This window comes from Passer domesticus, chromosome 3 (genome assembly GCF_036417665.1).
Source record: "Passer domesticus isolate bPasDom1 chromosome 3, bPasDom1.hap1, whole genome shotgun sequence".
Lineage (NCBI taxonomy): Eukaryota > Metazoa > Chordata > Aves > Passeriformes > Passeridae > Passer > Passer domesticus.
This window is the reverse complement of record NC_087476.1, coordinates 109,496,337-109,514,695: the sequence shown is the minus strand read 5'-3', so window position 1 is coordinate 109,514,695 and position 18,359 is coordinate 109,496,337. Positions and strand designations below refer to the sequence as shown.

The window sequence follows — 18,359 nt, the reverse complement described above, 5'->3', positions numbered from 1 at the left end:
CTGTGCAACGACCGAGTCAGCACCGGTGTGCCAGGCACGGGGCAGCGCCACTGCCGAACCGCGCCAAAACCCCTCCCCCTGAATCCAGAGACATAAACCCGAGCTAAACGCCTTGCCAGGAAAACCTGGCTGGGAGCACTTTGAAATCCGCCCGCCCCTTCCACCCGCAGCCCCGCGGGGGCGGGCCGGGCCCTGCGCAGCCGCTCTGGGCGGCTCAGGGAGCGCCGCTGCCGCCGCTGCCCGGCTCCCCTTCAGCCCTCCTCATCCAAGAACGCCGTGCTCGGGGCCCTCCGGTCACGCCTGCCCCCAGCCGTGAGGCTTCTGCCCGCTTCCCCTCGCCCTCCGGCGGCCTCGGGGCGGGAGGGCCCTCGCTGGCCCGGCCGCAGCGCGGAGGGCCCGAGGCGCGGCTCTGCGAGCGCGGCCCGGCCCGCGGCAGCCGTGCCGCGATTTCACTGTCCCCGTGTTTCCGCTGCCCCCTGCCCCGAGCTCTGGCTGCTCTTGGGTGGCATTTCCCCTCAGGGGGTGGCGCGGCAGCCGTGGCCAGGCCGCGGGGTGCTCCGGGTTTGGCCCACGCCGCTCTCCTGGCTCGCACCGTGCCCTGTGTCACTCTTGGGCGCTTCACTGCCAAGGGAGTGGTTTGTGAAATAACGCGCGAATATTGCCTGGAGGAAAAGGGGAAAGAAAGGAGGCCGGGAGGAGGAGGAGAACCCCCTCACCTGCTGAGCAGGGCAGCTGGTAAGGGCAGTGCTTCACATCCTCCCGTATCCATCACATTCTGCAGCAATGCTGCCAGCCAGGCAAGCCTGTGCAGGACAATCCTTCGGGATGTTCCTGGTACCTGTGCAGTGCCACCGGGTGAGGGTGGCCCAGAAAACATCCAGTTTCTGCCTGAAAGTATGCCTGTCCTGGTAGCTCACTGAAAATAATCGAGGTAATGGCAAAGGAAACAGGATTTGTGTTCCGTAAGCCTTTGCTGGGTGGGTTTTGTGGCCCTCTTAAAACACCTTTCCTGGTTCAGGTTTGACAGAAAAGGTTGTTGACTTCAAGACGCCCCTAGATAAACCTGTTGGGGAAATACCTGCTTTCCACAGGAGGGAGGGAAGGTTGCCAGCTATTACTTGCTTCTTTGCTTGATGGGTTTTGAACAAACAGCCTATCTGGCAGCTTCTTGTAAGGTAAATCTTATCTTTACTTCTAGGATGTACCAGCCCCTTTCTGGATGTACCAGACTCATGGAGGTCTCCACTGCTGTCAAAATGTTCAAGGGCAAAACTAGATGTGCTCTCTCTGATTCCTAGAAGAAACTTTTCCTCTGTACCAGACCCAACAAACAGTGGCATATGTGATGACTGGCTGTTGACATTGGCTAGCATATGCACTTTGAAAGGTCACCCTGTCCCTCTGCCAAGATCAGCTGGCCCAAAGCATCTGACTGACCTGTTTGTTTCATTCCAGCAGTCTGGGGCTGACAAACCATGAAGGAAGAATAAGGGAGTCCTGAAGCAGCAACAGACTCTTTGCTCCTGGGCTTTGTCCAAAGGGACTGTTTGCACATCAGTGCTCTCTCTTACCAGGTATGGCACAGAGGAAATAGGGAGTCTCTTTCATTTGTCTGAAAGCCCAGGGCTGAGCCTTTTCCCACAGACACCACGAGTTGTGGTCTCACCATCAGCTTTGGGGGTAGGACTACAGGGAGCTAATCCAGAGGAAAGCAATTTGTTTTAAAGCTGGTTTGTTTTATCTAAGCCTGATCAAAACATGGTTGCACATGTTGTTAGTCCTGTTGTGGCAAGACAGAGAAGGGGAGCAGCACAGGCAGCTGGCAGAGACATCCAGGGCCACTGCAGCTGCCATCAGTGACAGCCTTTAGCTGCTGTGGTATCACACCAGCAGCTCCTATTGCTGTAATTTGCCATTTGCCCTTGGAGGGGTAGAATTCATTTGGCTTGTGGTGTGTGTTTTTGGGGATTTTCCAGACTAGTAAAGGGTATAGGGAGTTTAGTTCTTTAAAATGCCATTCTACTTTAAAGTAGCACACAACATAAACACAATATTTGAGGAAAGTTTTTCTTTCTCTGTATTCCTTATGTACGGATCATTTATATTTTGGTGCCTTAAGAGCAGTAGAGGAGAAGTTTCCTTCTGTTGGGGAAGATGGTGTACTTTGTTTTGTTTTAAACCCTCCACTGCCTTTTTCCTGGAATTCCTGTTTCTGTGAGTGCACAGACCTTTTCCCTCCAAGGCAAGGCAGCTGTTCTTCTCTGGTATCACAGCCATCACCTCCCCTCTCTTCATTACAGAGCTGGCCAGCATTTTGCAAAGGTCAGAGGTGTATCTCAGATAAAAGTCTACTCAGCACAGAAGCACCTAAGGAATTATGTTTTTTTTTTTTTAATCTGCCACTAATGCATTCTGGGGATTTCCTTTCCCACTGTGGCTGTCACATTCTTTACTGGTAATACCGCCAAAACCAGAATTTGTTGTCTTAATTTTGTAGAAAAGAAGATAAATGTAAGCCTGCAGGGCTACAGACCATTGCCTGACCACCAGATCTGGATCCTCTATCTTGTCACTCTTACCTCACCAAGTTTTACTTCACTGCTCTTCTGCCCCAGACTGTGACTGTGCTTGGAGCTGCTGGACTGGAATACTTTAGATCCATCCTCTCCAAAGGAGTTTCCCATTCACTGTCACCCTTGGTGTGGAGCTGGTGGCACCAGCCCTGTCTTGCTGTGTGTTCTTTCCCTCTGTGCTGGTGGACTGGTTGAGGAAGCTTGATAACAAGGTGTTGGGATGAGCTTCAACCAAAGCTTTCCAAAATGTTGAGCACTGATTATATAACACAGCTGCCCTGGTGTCTCCCTGCCAGGAAGTCTTTGCCATCCCTGTAAGATTGAGGCTGCCAAGTTGTAAGATGATTTTTCTTTCTGCTAGTGAACATAAGCCAGGAGGGATGGGTTTAACCTGAGACTTGTAGCAGCATCTGTGGAAAGGGGCCCTGTAGAACGTGTTTCCTTTTAAATGGCACACAGAGGATACCCTGAAGGGCATATGCTCCATGGCTTCCTAGTTTTGGGGCCTGAGGCTGTACTTCTGGGAAGCCTGTAGGAAAGCCAGATTTATTGTGGTCTCCTAGTTATCCAGCTTAAGGCTGAGGGCTGTTATCTATGGGGCTTGCTGTTGTTTCTTCTTTACATCTTTAAATTTGTTTTTATTTTCTTAATTGAGGTATGATTATACTAGAACAGCTCCTGTCATCTCATAAAGCAGTACAAAAATGCCAGATTATTTGTGTTGACTTCTGCTTAGATTCTCATGCTCCAAAAACCCAGCTGAGTCTCATTTCTGTCTGCAGTGGGACCATGGAAGAAGAGGAGACGTCACCGAGTCACACCTCAGAGAGCAGCATGGACCTTCCCTCTGTTTGTGACCTAGCAGAGCACTTTCTGCCCCCACACAGCTCTGAAAACAGCCAGGAGCTTTATCCTTCTGGGGATGTTTTTCCCTCTCCACCCACAGGTAACAGCTTCTCCTTCTCCACATGCTCTTTCTTTAGCCAGTGCTTCATCTGTGTAGGCAGTGTGTTGCTTGACTGAGTCACTGCAGTCTGATCTGGTGCACCTGCCTGTCATAAAGCACAATTTTACCAGAACTGCAGTCTGCTCCAGATGGACACCTGTGGGTTGGTGGGACACAGGAGAGGAGCTCAGAGGATGCTGTCAGCTGCTAATGTTCTGCAATACTCTTCATGGTTAATGTCTTCTCACAAGGACAGCTAATATGTCCTTCAGACATCAGGAGTAAACACTGTTAGAAATTGCCACAGGCAGTAGGAAGAGTTTTTAAACTTTTCCCTCTGTTTTTCATGTGCTCATCACATGCTCAGGATGTGGCCTCATTACTCCATTACTTTAATAATAATAATAACTGAGTCTTTGCTTGTGCTAATGACATTAGTGTGGTGAGGACTGCTTCAGTTCAACTCCTCAGTTGAAAGAGGAGTGGCTTCTGCAGAAGTAGCATTTTGGGTCAGCCACTACTCCAGATCTTAGAAGTAATGGTATAAATCATATATCTGGGAAGATAAGGGACAGCTGGCAAGAAATGTGAGATCAAAATGCGCTGGCCCAGTGGCACTTATTGCCATGTATGCATGCTGACTGGAATGAAGGTTCTAGTGATTAATATTGGGGGGAAAAATAAGTCCTGGTCAACAAATAATGTGTGGCAAGACACTTGAGCGGCTGGAATGTCACTGACAACATTTCTGGTTGCTTCAGAATCCTAAGTAGTGTAAAAGTGCTTTTCTTACTCTAAAGTGTTTTTCTGTGGCCTGCTTCCAAGAAATTAGCTTGAAATTCAACAGGTGAATTTCTTGCAGTGGGAATGTCACTGTTTTCGTGCTAGACAGGTAAGCAGTGGGATCTACTAACTGATCTCTCTCAGCTGATGGTGACTGGTTGTCTGTGCAGTTGCCTTCAGCTCTAGGTGTGAGACATCCAGAACTGTAATGGAATCTGCCAACAGTAGAGACCAAGCCTTGCTCTGGTTTTTCACCAGACCAGGAAGTCACATGTCTTATGTTAATAATGATGGGAATCTTCTGCTCTTAACCTCTGCTTTAAACCACAACACGTATCACATTCCATGATCCACGTTGCACTAGAGCAATAGCATGTCTGGTTTGAGGTTTTGCTTTGTTTTTGTGTCTAAGCATAGTGACCAGCACTGCAGGGAATGTCCTGAGCCAGCCTTTTCCACTGTCATGGGAGAGGAGGATGGAGAAACTGCTCTGATAGTGAGACAGGCTGGAAGGCATTTGTCTACTCAGGTTTCACAAGCCCTGTGTGGAAGGTATGAAGCAATCCTGGGAGCTGTGAGGTAGTTCCTGGGATGTGTTGCTCAATCACCATTTAGTGTGGCTCAGGGCAACTGGCCTTGATTGCTGTGTTGAATGGGACACATGGAATAACTGCATGACCACTTGGCAGTCCCAGGAATGTCTGAGGCTTAGTGGGAGCAACACATGCGGAAATGACAGTGCTGAGGAAGTGTTTGTGGGGCCTGTGAGGAGCAGGCAGCTGAAGCTCAACACCAAGGTGTGCTGAGAGGCCACATCCTTCCTGCTGGCTGTCCCCAACACCCCCTGGTGCCAGTGTGGGTTCCAGGTGTGCTGAGGAGGGCAGATGAGGCCCATGTGCCCTGCCCTTCATTGCTTTTTGTAGAGACTGCTCACCACTGAAACCACTTAGCAATAACTGTGGGATGCTCCCTGTGCTCCTAGGGTGAAATAATCCCAGTGTCACAGGATAACCAATTAATGCTCTGACTATCTTGGTTCTTTTCTCCTCACAAAGCAAACCAATACACATACCCACTTAAACTCTATCTTTTGATGCAACTTCAGCATTCCAGCCCATTGAGTTTGGCAGAAGAGACAGGAAGATGGCTTTAGAAACAGTCTGCACATGTCAGATATTCTAGAAAAAGCAAGTTCTGTCAAATGTATCCTGGGAAAGGAAGCTCCTTTGTTTGTTTTGTCAGGAGACATTGAGAACTGCTGCTGTGGCACCTGGTGAGAAGAGTGGGAGTGGCTGTGGGTTGCACCCCCACAGTATGACCAACAGATTGGGACTTGGGCAGGATGGATGAGTGTCTTCCTTAGAGATTCAAAAGCATTTCCAAAAGGCCCATGGGTCTCTGGGAATGTGGCAGCTTCCTTAGGAATGAAACAGACTGACAGGACAGGCTGTGTTTTCTGCCAAGTGTCACATGAACTGGACTGAGACTGGCTGAAGTACCACACCATCCCACTCAGGAGGTGGAAATGGTTTTGGGGTATTCCTACTGCCTGAGGCACCAGTAGCAGGTTTTATTAGTCTACAGAGGCTTCATCACGTCTAATAGCAGAAGACAGTACTCATTAGCCATGAATACAGGGCCTTCTGAAAGCAGGCATCCCCAGGCAAGAAAACAGTAGTCCTGTAGGAGTATTACTAAATCTCTTAAATGGTTTTTAAATTAGTGGTGTTATGATTGGTGTGGAAGTGAGGGTTCTGCTCTTGCAACAGGCATTCATACCTTTAGCTTAGTGTCACAGTGAGTTCAAGTGTCACAGTGCTGATAGAAAACTAAATGGGATCAATAAACATGTCAGTTTTCCTCATCTTTTTTAATCCTATACTGGAAGATAATTTTAAAAAATGTAATTGTTTATCATTTTTTTAATCTGCACCACTCAGTTGCTCAATACACCAGAAAGACCTAACCACTTCCTTTGGATTAAGAAAAGTTGCCAGCAAAAGTTCTTACTTGGCAGGCAGCACTCAAGTGTGTGTGTGGGAAAGCCTTAAATCAGGGCACTGAACCAGAGAGTACCAGGGACAGTGGAAAAATACTATTTACCTGGAAAAATTGCAACCTAAGGAAGTGTTAGAGAATAATCAACAGGTGTGCTCTACAGATTGGTAGAGCACACGGTTCTGGGCTCTATGGTCAGGCAGAACTGGATTTGCCAGTGCAGCCCTGGAAAAATTCTCCTAAATTTGGAATTTTTGAGAGTTCAGCTGTGGAATCATGGCTGGGAGACTTCCTGTGTGAAGCATGGGCAGAGCTCAGGCCCACCTCATTTCATGGCCCTTCCTGGGGCTTGTGATCTTGGGCAGATGGGTCTCCCTGTTTGTCCTGTAGCCTCTGCCTTCGTTGCTTTTTCTCTCTAATGAAAAGCTGTGTTCTAAAATGGATGGGTGGACAGGGTCACCCAGTGGAAGAAAATGGTGTGTCACAGGAACAGAGAAAATAAAAGAACGATGATCTTAGAAGAGCCAGGATGACATAGTTTCCTGTGGGCTTGAAAGGACCTGCAAATATCTAAAAGCTGGCTGGCTTTTTTTAAAAAAGCAAAATTAATTAAAACTATCTTGGGAGGCTAGAGGTGTTCAAGCTTTAGTTTCCTCTCCAAAGGCACTACTTTTGTTCCTCCAGTTTGTTTCAAGTTTGAGGCCTGGCTTACCTTTGGTTATTTTCCATGGGCTTCCCTGACCTCTGTAGTGCAAGGAGAGTCCCAGGCTGCTCCTGGCTGTGCTTATTATTCCTGGTTGATCCTTAGTGTTGGTACACAGTGGGAAGTCAGCTCAGGGAACTGGCCCAGCTTTCTGGGCAGCCATGTGAATATTTGTGTAGATGAAGTGAGAACAGCTCCTCTTCCTGGCAGCAGCACAGGTACAGCCAAGATCCAGTGCTCTGCAACGTGTCCTGGCTTTCACAGGGGTTACAGCCTTCCATGGATGGTGGTTTCTGAAAAATGTGGTGTTGGGCTATGAGTCTCTTCTCCCTTGCAGGTAGCCAGGCTGTAGGTTCTCTCTGATCAGTTGTGGGATGTTGTAGGCTTTCTTCAAACACCAGTCCGTTTGAAACAAGTCATGAGAGCTCGGGGGAAGTGGGACAGAACATTTCACGGGAGACTCTCTGGCTTCAGGCACATCCGTGATCCTGGGCCACGGCACTGCTACTGAACTTGCCACCCAGATCAAGGGGACATCTGGTCACAAGGTTACCCCAGTTAAAAGGTATGGAGTTTGGACTGTTCCAGTTGCTTTCTGGGTTTTCAGGCAACCAAGCAACTATGTTAAAACAAAGCAGGGATTTTCAACCTGTTAACACAGCTGTCAGTTTTACAGGCAATTTGGATTCCTCTGGAAAAAAAATGCTGCCTGTTCCCAGTGAATTTACATGTCCAGTTTGTGGTGGGTTGCTGTGTCTTTTATTAGCAACTGAGGAGTGGTGCTGATATTGGTGTGTGTGTTCTGCCTTGTCCTTAAATGCTCTCTACCTTAAATACTCTCTACCATGTCCTCTGGCCCGTCAGGTGTTACTTAATCTGTTTTGCAGAAGTGGGTTCGTGTTTACTGAAGAAGTCTAGCATGGCTTCTGCTTTTCCTGCCTGGATGTTGTTCACAAGTGTTGATGTAGAGGCTGAAAATGAAAGGAGTGTGTTTTGTCACATCAGCAGCAGTCTTTTAGGGCTGGTTCTTGGTGGGTGCTGGGAGGTTCAGTTCAGCCCAGAACTCAGTGCTCATTACTTGGTGTGGAAATTACAGCTTGGCTGTCTGAGCTGCCACTGCTGCCAAAAGTTGCCAAATTTCCAAAATGGCTTTTTTGTCTGGCTAAAGACTTCTGGCTAAACACTTCTATATATAGTTTCTTCAAGAGGTCTGTGTAACTTCATAAATCCAAAACATGCGTGATGTTTCAAATCACTTTCAGACTGAGCCAAAGCTGAGCTAGAAAGGGCCCATAAGTGCACTCCATGTTAGATACAGAAACTTCTGATAGTCTCCTTTGCCTAAGAGATACAGATCACACTGAGAATATTTTAGTATTTGGTTTGCTTGGAAGGTGAAGGGAGTGTTCACGGTGCTTTGTGATGTGAAGAGTTTTCTTCGACTGCAGGAAGTTAACATGCAAATCCACTTCAGTTTGAGCTGTGGTCCCAAACAACAGAGCTAATTATTATTAACCATAGAAGAATGGAATTTTTTTTTTTTACCAGTGTGTTGGTTCGAAATTGGTTAAGAACAGTGCTTACCTTGGCCGTGATGAAGAACATAGTCCCTGTTTTGGGAACTGGTGGATTTTACCGGTTTTGTTTTGTTTCCTGCTGCCCTCTAGTGCTCAGTGTTACCCATTTCTGATTTCATCAGCCTGGCAGGCTTAAAACTTGAGGGTTTTTAAAGTGATAATTTTAATCAAATGCGTTCTCAAATATGACCAAAATGCTAGATTTTTCTTAGACTCAAGTCTTATCAAAGGAAAAAAAAAGGCAAAATGTTCCAATGATGTTAATTTTGTATAGATGGTGTGGGGCAGTGGGCTTGAAGTTGTGCAGCTCCACTGAAGTTCTGGGCAGGCTCTTCAGTGGGTGACTCCTTGGCTCTGGTGAGTTTGGCATCATGAACCCTCCAGGCGTCTCTTTGTGACCCACTTGTGTTGAGTACTGGATGAAAAGGCAAGGTGGAGTTTATGCCAGCTGACATAAAAGGAATACAGGGAAACTGCACAGCACACAAAAGAAAGCACTGGGAACCACTGGGTCACTGTAGGTTTTAGATCTTGTGTGAATTAATTTTTCAGGGTTGTGCCACATAAAGCATCCAGCCAAAAGTAAATCCTAGTACAGAAAAAAGCTGTTTTATTCTTCACAGTCTGAGGAAGAAAACAGGTCCTTTTTGAGGAGAATTAGAGCACTATGCATACATCAGGGGAAAAACTGAGACATGTGCCTTACCTTTTAGACTTTAATGCTTCAGAGTACCTCTGTGTTCTATGGAAGTGAACAGTTTGTATTAAACCATTAATAATTAGAAATCAACTACGGAGAAAATGCTTCAGTAACAGAGACTGGGAGTTGTACTACTGCACTGAAGCTGTCTGATCAGATTCTGTATTTCTCTGCATGAAGGGGAGCTTGGGAGTTTGTCTCTTGGGAAGGAGAATTTGTTTTGCTTCTTATTACCCTGCTCTGATTTTCATTGGTAATGAATTAATCTAATTTCCCCTAGATGAATCTACCACAATGGTATTCAGTGAGTGAAGTCTCCCTGTCCTTATGTCAACTCATGAACCTTTTGCTGTATTTCTTCACCCCTGTCCAGTTGTGGAGGGAAGTGTGGCTCTGGGGGCATCCAGCCAGGGTCACACCACCACACCATCAGTGCCAGACAGCAGGACCTGTCAGGTGTGTAGAGCTCTGTCTGCCCTCTGGTGGCACTGGGAGCTTTTAATATCACCTTGTTCTGCCAGGGTGTCAGAGTCCCAGTGGGCCATTTCTTCCTTACCTTTATCTAAATTGTCATTCCAGCCTGGACTTTCAGTTCTCTCATCAGAGCTATCAGTGTTTGTCCTTTGCTGTGACCTAATCCAATTCAGACTGCAGTAATGTCATTATGGCAATTGTTCCTAAGGTAGCTGTGAGGCAGCTTTGTACATGTTTGTGCAAATGTTGTTTTATCTTACCAGGCCAGTGCTCTTTTATCTTACCTGTGAGCATTAATCATTTAAATGAGAAGGAATTAAATCCTATAAATAAATGTCAAGAATTTGTTCAATGGGTGAAAAAGGGCAAGAGTTTGTTAAATTCTTTATTAATCATTTTTCATCCTCTGAAGTGCAGATGTGGAGTCCTTTGAGATGGAAATTTATAATTGGGAACAGAAGCTGTTAAAATATGGGTTTTACAGGGAAATAATAAACAAATTCAGCCATCATTTGCAACTACTACAATGCCATTAAAGATTATGGGAACAATGAACAATTTCCAGGCTAGTAAAAGAAGACCTCAGGAGTTCTTCCTGACCAAGACACAGACTGATACCAGGCTGGGATGGGAGTTTTCTTTGGGAAGCCAGATGCTACTGGTTCTGTGAAGCTGCAAAATAACAGTGCAGATGTGTCTGAAAAGCTGCTCCTTGCTTGGGTTCCTCCTTTATGGGTGCTTCCCTGGGCTTCCCCATTCTGCAAATAATTATTTACCACATATGTAGTGCAAAGTTTCTCCTGTGCTTGAAGCTGCTTTTGCAGCCCTGCTCAGGCTTTTCAAAGCAATGATCTCTGTTCCTTGCCCCTGGAAGTCATCAGTGGAGGGGGGTGTATCCTGGAGCAGCTGCATGCTTGATGTTGGCACTCAGCTGAGGCTGCTGGAGGCAGCAGAGTGGTAACTGAATGGTCACCCTGTAAAACAAAGCTCCAGTCAGGCTGGCTGTCTCCACTGCACTGAGCTCCTGTCTGAAACATACTTGCCTGTAAATTGTCTCTAGTTGGGCCCCAGAATTTCCAAGGAAAGACTGTTAGCAGGTCTGTGTGGCATTAGGTGGCCAGCATGGGAGCCATGGCACAGGACAACATTCCAGCAAATGGAAAGCATTCCTTGTTAGTCCCTCAAGAGCTTGACTCCAGAGTGCACTGATGGCTGTGATTGCTGTTTCACACACTGGGCTTGGTGCTCTTCCATTTTTCTGTGTATGGCTGCAGGGGATACACTGAGTGCTGCAAGCCAGGGGGTCTGGCTTATTACAGGCAGGCACATCAGAGATTCTTATTCCCATGGGACAGTTATTGTAGTGCAAAGCTGTAGTGGAAAATCAAGTTTCATTCTTTTCTGAAACAGATAAATGCCTTGTTTAGACTCATGAGTACAATCTTGCCCAGGGACTGCTTTTATCACCTGCTTCTGCTCAGGTGCTGGCCTTGAGCCATTTCCTTCTCACAATCAGATTTGGAAGCACAGGCTGATCTTGTAGAGATCCTCCTGTGCTTCACTGCCCAGCTCAGCTCCCTTTAGCATTATTGTGGCTCCGTGCAAAGGTGCTGAAGTGCCAATAGAAAGGATATGGGCTGAATGAAAGTGCAGGGTTCAACAAAGGGAAAGAGGAAATTAAACTTTCAGGTTGAGGGAGAGATCAGAAATCCTGTGCAGAAGGGGTTACTTTGTTTAATCACTAGGTTTTGGTTAACTCTGTCATTATTTTGAAGCTCAGGAGCCGTGGAACAATGTAACTGTGGGGCTGTAAGGGTATGGGAGGATGGATAGCAGTGACATCTCCATTGATGCAGAGAATATTCTGCATGTGTGTGTGTGTGCTGATTACCCATCACCTTGGGGTGCCATGTTAACTTCAATATAATTCCTCTTTTTCAGGCAAGTGATGGTTTTATATGCTGAATTCCAAGATAACCTTCCATAGATGCTTCTTCCCATTGAGAAGTGACTATTGATAAGTGTATTTCTGTTGTGTTGGGTCCAGGTGTCCATAAAGTATTTCACCAAGCAGTGTGCTGAGTGCTGGGAGAATGTCCCCTGCTTTCCTGCTCTAGTGGTGAATTTGTGTGCACTTGTGTCTAAACAAGGGTGATATGAACTAGATTTCAATATATCTATGAACAGTCAGTGCTCAGTGTTTGAAACATTGGGAGACAAAGTTCATTTTACTACGATGGAGAAAAAGGGTTGGTTTCCTTTTTTTAAAACAAACAAACAAAAACCCTTTAGGATGTGTTTTTAGCTTTAAAACCATGCAAGAAGTTTGCATTACAAGATTGACAGACATAAGAGTTACACAAGGGACAAAGACCACAGAGGAGAATTGGAACACAGGGGTTGGACTGCTCCTGCAGACCTTCGTGTAGGGTGTCCAGGTTAGACTCATCCCATTTTTCTTTCTGCTTTTAGAAAGAGAAGCATATTTTGTATGAAACAATTTCAGTGAAACTCCCAATTTTCCTTAACAGCTGGAGGAAAGAAGCTGCAAAGCAAATCCTGAGGCCTGTAAGCCAAGGTAGTCATTTTTCTAACAAAGTGCTCCAATAATGCAGTAATAGCAGTTGTGAAATATTCTCATGTGTGCATGAATTGTTCTGTTTACTTTGGAGGGCAAGAACTTCTGTACTGCTGAAACACCTCCACAGAATGCTTTATTTTTTCCTAGGGAGAAAGGAAAGTACATGCCATGAATCCTTACTAATTGAAATAATTATGGAAAGTTGCAAAGGGTTGTAGCTGTTCCTGTTACTGGACACATGTTCATAGTATCTTTCTATGAATGTTAAATTTTGTGTGGGGCTCCCAAGATGTTGGCTCCTTTCTTGTATAATAGAGTTGCTCTCTGCAGTTTGGTATTATGGTTTTATTGTAGTGCAGGTGATGCAAGAATGACCCAAGATCATTGGGTGTCAGTGCTGAGCAGCCAGCAAGAGGCAAAACATGGAATGCCTGTGCCAGCATCATTGTGTAAAACCAGCATTGCCCTTCCCTGCTGTCTGCAGGACCTGCCTTGGTGTCTCAGCTCCATCACTTAGCTGTGGGTGGTAAAGATCTGTGAAAGTGCCTTAAAAATAGCAATTTAAATAATGGGGTATGTCAGGCTAGGGCAGAAGAAAAGGGCAAATTGGCTTGGAATGCCATGTGGACGCCAGCCTGTGCCAGCCCTCTGGGATATTTCTTTGGTACACAGTTCTGTGGGGTCACCCACGTTGGCATCAGTACCTGGGGAACAGAAGAACAGTTGCATTGGCCTGAAATGCAGCTGTACTTGAGGCAGAGAGCCCAGGTAAATGATGGTACAGAGCTTCCAACAAACTCAGCTTCACACATTTGTTCACATGCTCTGGGACATCTCACCTCCAGTCCACTTGTGAGTGGTGTTTGTGGTTTAGAGGGCAATGTGATGTTCTGCTTATACACAATGCATAAATAAGAAATATCACTCCTCAAATCTCTTTAAAACCTCTTTTTTTCCTTAACTCTATTAGTAAAATTTCTACTTTTTTTTTTTTTTTTCTGGTCTGATTTTAAGTGTAGGGGGTTTGTCTTGTAATTTATCAGATTCACCTGTCCTGATACACGAAACACCTTGGTGGACCCTAATTTTGGGCACCAGTGATCAAATATGCATGGTCTGACTTTTTCGTGTTTACTTGGAAGCTTTCCTTATGTTTAGCTCTTAGTTATTCAGATGTTTTTTCAGATGTAGCCTGTGACTGTGTGGTAGAAAAATATCTGGAGTTTATTGGACCCAAAAGGCCCTGCACTGGCAGTTGTTAAAATGCAGCAACAGAAAACAAGATACATCTGCCCTGATTGCTGTGGTCCCTTATTGCCTTGGATTTATTCCCTGAATTTGAAGCTTCTTTAGGAGCTGCTGTGAACTGGCAACAGAAAAACACAATTCAGGGAATCCTCTGTGCCTAGTGGCAGGGAGGAGAACAAAAAAAGTTATGCTGATGTTGTTTAAATGAGAAGCTGTGCTCCCAGGATGCTGCTTAGTGCAGAGGGCAGACTTGCTGCCGTGAAAGGATGCAGATTGTTCCTACCCAATTTTGCCATGGCAGGTTTGAGTGAGCTGAGCAGGAGGCTGTGGGCAGGATGCCTCTGTTCCATGTGCTGAGTAGAGCTCAGGGTGGATGCAGTGCCTGGAGTGCTGCAGAGGATGCTCCATAGCTGGGTTGAGGATGTGGGATTTAGCAGTGCTGCCTGCCATTACCCTCTTCTGGCTGCAGGGCCTTTCTCTCTGCAGTGACGTGGCTTGGATTAAAGCCAGGACTGTGGGCGTCATTGTGGTCCATTTTCCCTGGATTTCTGTGTGGTTATTTGGTCCCTGCCTTTACATTCGTGTGCTGCTCTCAGTGTTTCCTGGCTTCCCCTCTGTAACATCTGGCTTGTGCCACACCACATGGATTGAGCCCAGTTGAAGTGTTCCTAAAGCCTCACAGCTCAGACTCCTATCACCACTTACCTGTGGGGCATCTGGCACTGAATTTAAATTACATCTCTGTCTTAATTCAGGCTTCATTTTTCTTCTCTTTCTCTGGTTTACTTCACTGAGCTCACTGGTGTGCAACTGATGAGGCTGCAGCATAAAAAGTAGTGAGTCATAGCCCCTTAGTAGCAGACTGCAAGTATAAAATACAGCACACATCATCATCCACAATATTTTTTTAAACAAAACAACACAGGCCAGTGATTCAGCATCAGTGTGGGTTGCAGTACATGAAGGTTTGTCCTGGAGCCCTCCTGCATCTGATCTCTTCCTTCATTTCATGAGTTTAACAACCCCCCAAGCACTGCCCTCCCTTCTTTGTGTTGTGTGCTGTAGATTCCATATGGGGCCTCAATAGGCATGAACATCTCTGTGCCTGTGAGATCTCCTCCCAGACAGATGGGATGCTGTCAGGATGAGCAGTGCTGCTGCCTTTCCAGCAAGCCTCCATGCTAAGGGTTTCTCTGTGAAGGGTGGCAGGCAGCTGGTTATTTATTGCTGCAATAAGCACTGGCAAGCAAATGACAATATTTTGTGCTGTGTGCTGCTTGCTGTTCTTTTCAGCCTGCCCAGGGATTTTTGGCTATGCTCTGTTGTGTTCACTGTGGGTAGAGGTGAAAGCAGGGGAGGGCTTGAGTTTTGCAAGTTCACTGTGTTTTATAAATGTAGCACTGCCTGTATCAGAGACATTATCTTACTCCAAAAGTTATTTGGGTTTGTGAAGAAGGTAAACCCTTTGCATTCCTACCTTCCATGAGTGCCTGCCTACAGACTGCTTTATACAGCTCTAAGTAATGAAATTATGCATGTCAGTACTAAAGGAGGTCCCAGCTTTGTGCAGGCTGCAGTGCCTGACAGGAATAGTTTTGGGGTTTTATTTGTGTGTTTTTTGTGGTTGTTGGTTTTTTTTTTTTAGTTAGTTTGTTGGGTTTTTTGGTTTCTTAATCTGCAAATAGAAGACAAAAACAACCAGAAATACTAAGCCTAGTTAGACAAGTATACTGTAATGTCTTCTAGATGAATGGAGGCTTTGGTACTCTCAAAGTGGTCTGGTTTTGTGCGTGTATTTCTGTCTCAATGATGCATACATTTTCTTTTTTCTACTTTTAAAATTAAATTTAAACCAGTAATGATCTCAGGAGGAATCTGAATGTTGGTTGCGTCTGTTGGACAAAAAGGAAAGGCAGTAGAATCAAATTCAGTCACTTCTTAAACAGCAGGTAAAATTAGATTTTAAAACTCAGTGCAACAGGAAATCATTGAGGCAAAGAGTTCAGAAGAGAAAGAAGGGGACTATGCAGTGATTTGGGTAAAAACAGCAAGCTCAGTGAGTAGTTCTTGCTGATACAATGTTGCTGAGCTATTGAATGCATCTGATGGTGTTTCAAGGCTTTTTGTTAATCTCTGTCTAATTTCAAGTGTCAGGTCACACCCACAAATCCCCACCACGAAGTTGCCACCTAGAGCAGACCACAAATGGAGAGGACATACCAGACTAGAAACTGATCTGATCCTGCCTGGTACCTCCTTCCTTTCCCCTTTAGAAAAGAGTATTCCTGTTCTGCAGGTGGCAAAGCTGATACCAGTACTGTCATAGGTACAACTTTTGTCTTCACTAGACTGTACCTCTTAAGCACTGTTACCTGAAAATAAATCCTTGGATAAGATGCTCAGAATCAGGAGCAGAAGAGGATTGTTACACTAGAGAAGCAGGCAAGGCAGAGTTGAAGGAGGGGAAAAGTTTTTTTGGGGTCCACAGTGTAGGTTGTATTGTGTATGTATAAATTTTACAGTGGTGTTACTTTATTAATGAATAATCCACAGTAACTTGTAGAGACCTAAGGAATATTCATCCTTAGTATGCTGACCCAAAGCCTAGCCTGAGTCCTGTACTATTCATAATACAAACTTATTTTGAATTCAATTATTTAAGCAGTTATTGTCTACTAAGTTTGCAAATAAATGTATCATCTCTATTTCTGGTCATGGTGCAGCACAGGTGGGATCTGTTTCATGATATCTTGCCATTCAGTAGCAATTTCTTGAAAGGATGAGCATTCTGCTGAAGAGATGAATTGAAGCAGAATCTGATTTACAGAGCTACCATCTGCAATCCCAGCTGAATTTAACATTGTTCTACATTGCTGCTTCTCTAGATGTCTAATGAGGTTATTTCTAGGTTAATTTTTCTCCTGATGCAGTCTCAATTAAAATGTAAAGAAAGCAGCAGAAGTTCCAAAATAAAATAACTTGAGAAGATCTATTTTGTGCTGCACCAGTGCTTTGTGGCAGGATGTTTGTTACAGCTGCTAATTATTATTTTGTATGAGGCACTTGCCCACTAGTGTCTGTGTGTGTGAATCATCTGCAGAGCCTGTGACAGCATTCCAGAAGTGAAGTTAGCTCCAGTGGCTGAGACACTGAGTTTGTGCCAGTGAGTTTCATGCCTGGGTTGGATTGAATGGAAGGAAATATTAGGATTTTTAAGCCCAGAAATTTTGGAATATAAATGGAAATATGTTTGCAATGTTAAGAAATCACCTGTTGCTATTAGGTTTCAACAACCTGCTGCCAGTTAATGGAGAAAGTGATTTATTTCTGATGTAACTCTAGCTGGGATTCTTTTGATTTTGAAGAATCATTCTTTCACAGAAGGTTAAAGGAAAATGAGGTTGATAGTTGGATGTGATATTCAGAATTAAAGCATCATACTCCATAATTGTCAACTGTGAGCTGCAAACCTATCAGGGTGAGTTAGACCGTGTGGTGAAAGAGGGTGATGGTGTGCTCCTGACAAATGAGATTCTTCATGCAGAAAACAAAATGCTGGGTTTGCCCCTGCTATTCCCACACACTGCACAATATAGTCAATCATGTAAGTTCTTCAGGACTTCTCTTTTATTAACAATACCTGACAATGAAATATTTGTAGGTGAACCTTTGATTATGGATTAATTGACTGCTGTCTTTACAGCTGCTGAAGAGTTAGAATGAGGAGATATAAAACCTAGTGGTGTCTTTTAGGCAATAATTTGTCTTTAAAAATTGCATATGACTGGTTTAAATACTTCAGTCTAACAACCTGCTTTGTTACATCATGTGTTTGCCAAAATCTTTCTCCCCCTATCACAGAACAAAGCCACTGTGCTGTTTCTAGATGCCAGTGCCCAACTGGCATCTAGAAATTGTGTGGAAGCCTGTGCTTTCTGGGATCATACTGATGGTTTCCCCTCTCTTGATCCTCCTGTCAAGTAAACAAACAAACCAGTTTAACCACTTCTTAATACGATTTCAGAAGGAAATCCTTCAGAGAGGCTGTGCCAGGAGTCTCTCACCTATTGACTACAGCCAGAATTTGCCTTTCCAAAGTGGTGCTAAACGAAGTTGTAGGGATCAGTCTGAGCCAGATGCTCCTGCAGCAAAGCCATGAAGAGAAACATATAATTTCATGGCTGTACTATTGGAACTAGAGCCAAATTTGGCCTCCTTAGAAATACTGCAATTCTATGTGCCACAAAATCCTGCTCATCTCAGTTCCTGTGGGATCTTGGAACAAGTGTTAAGTCAAGAGTGATCCCAAAACAGTGGGGTGGTCAAATTGGAGGGAAGACAGGAGGCTTTCTTTGTTTTAGCAGCCTCAGCAAAGGCATTTACTTGAACCTTCCAAGCGTTTTGAAGCCCTGCCAGGCAATAGCTGGGCCCTCCCTTTCTCCTCACCTCTCAAACAGACCTCTGTAGCTTTTCTCAGCCAATAAGTTATTGGCTTGCTGCAGCAATCTGGTTCCCTCACTTGATTATTGCATGAGAAAACAATCAAGCTTTGCTGCTGTTTTGGAAGCTGTTACATCTGGTAATGTGTCTGGGGTTTTCCATTTGCAAAGCACTGTTGATTGCCAATTTGAAAACAGTTATTTCTGGGACCAATGTGTTCCTGTGGATTTTGCTTTTCTTCAGGACACCATAGTGTCCCTGATTGCTCTTGCTGTGGTGACAAATGAAGTGACAGAAGGGACTATGCTGATTTAACTCTTGGTTTGTCTTTTTCTA

The 18,359-nt window shown here is 45.0% G+C and overlaps 1 protein-coding gene across 1 annotated transcript in view; it reads left to right on the top strand.

Moving 5' to 3' along the window:
- The first annotated feature begins 196 nt into the window (after nt 1-196).
- Nucleotides 197-18,359, top strand: part of SHLD1 (shieldin complex subunit 1) — a 39,993-nt gene continuing 21,830 nt past the window's right edge. The window contains exons 1-3 of the mRNA XM_064415036.1: nt 197-735; nt 1,456-1,574; nt 3,356-3,519. Of these exons, the coding sequence (XP_064271106.1) occupies nt 3,363-3,519 (157 nt within the window). The 5' untranslated portion in view covers nt 197-735; nt 1,456-1,574; nt 3,356-3,362. The remainder of the gene's footprint in view (nt 736-1,455; nt 1,575-3,355; nt 3,520-18,359) is intronic.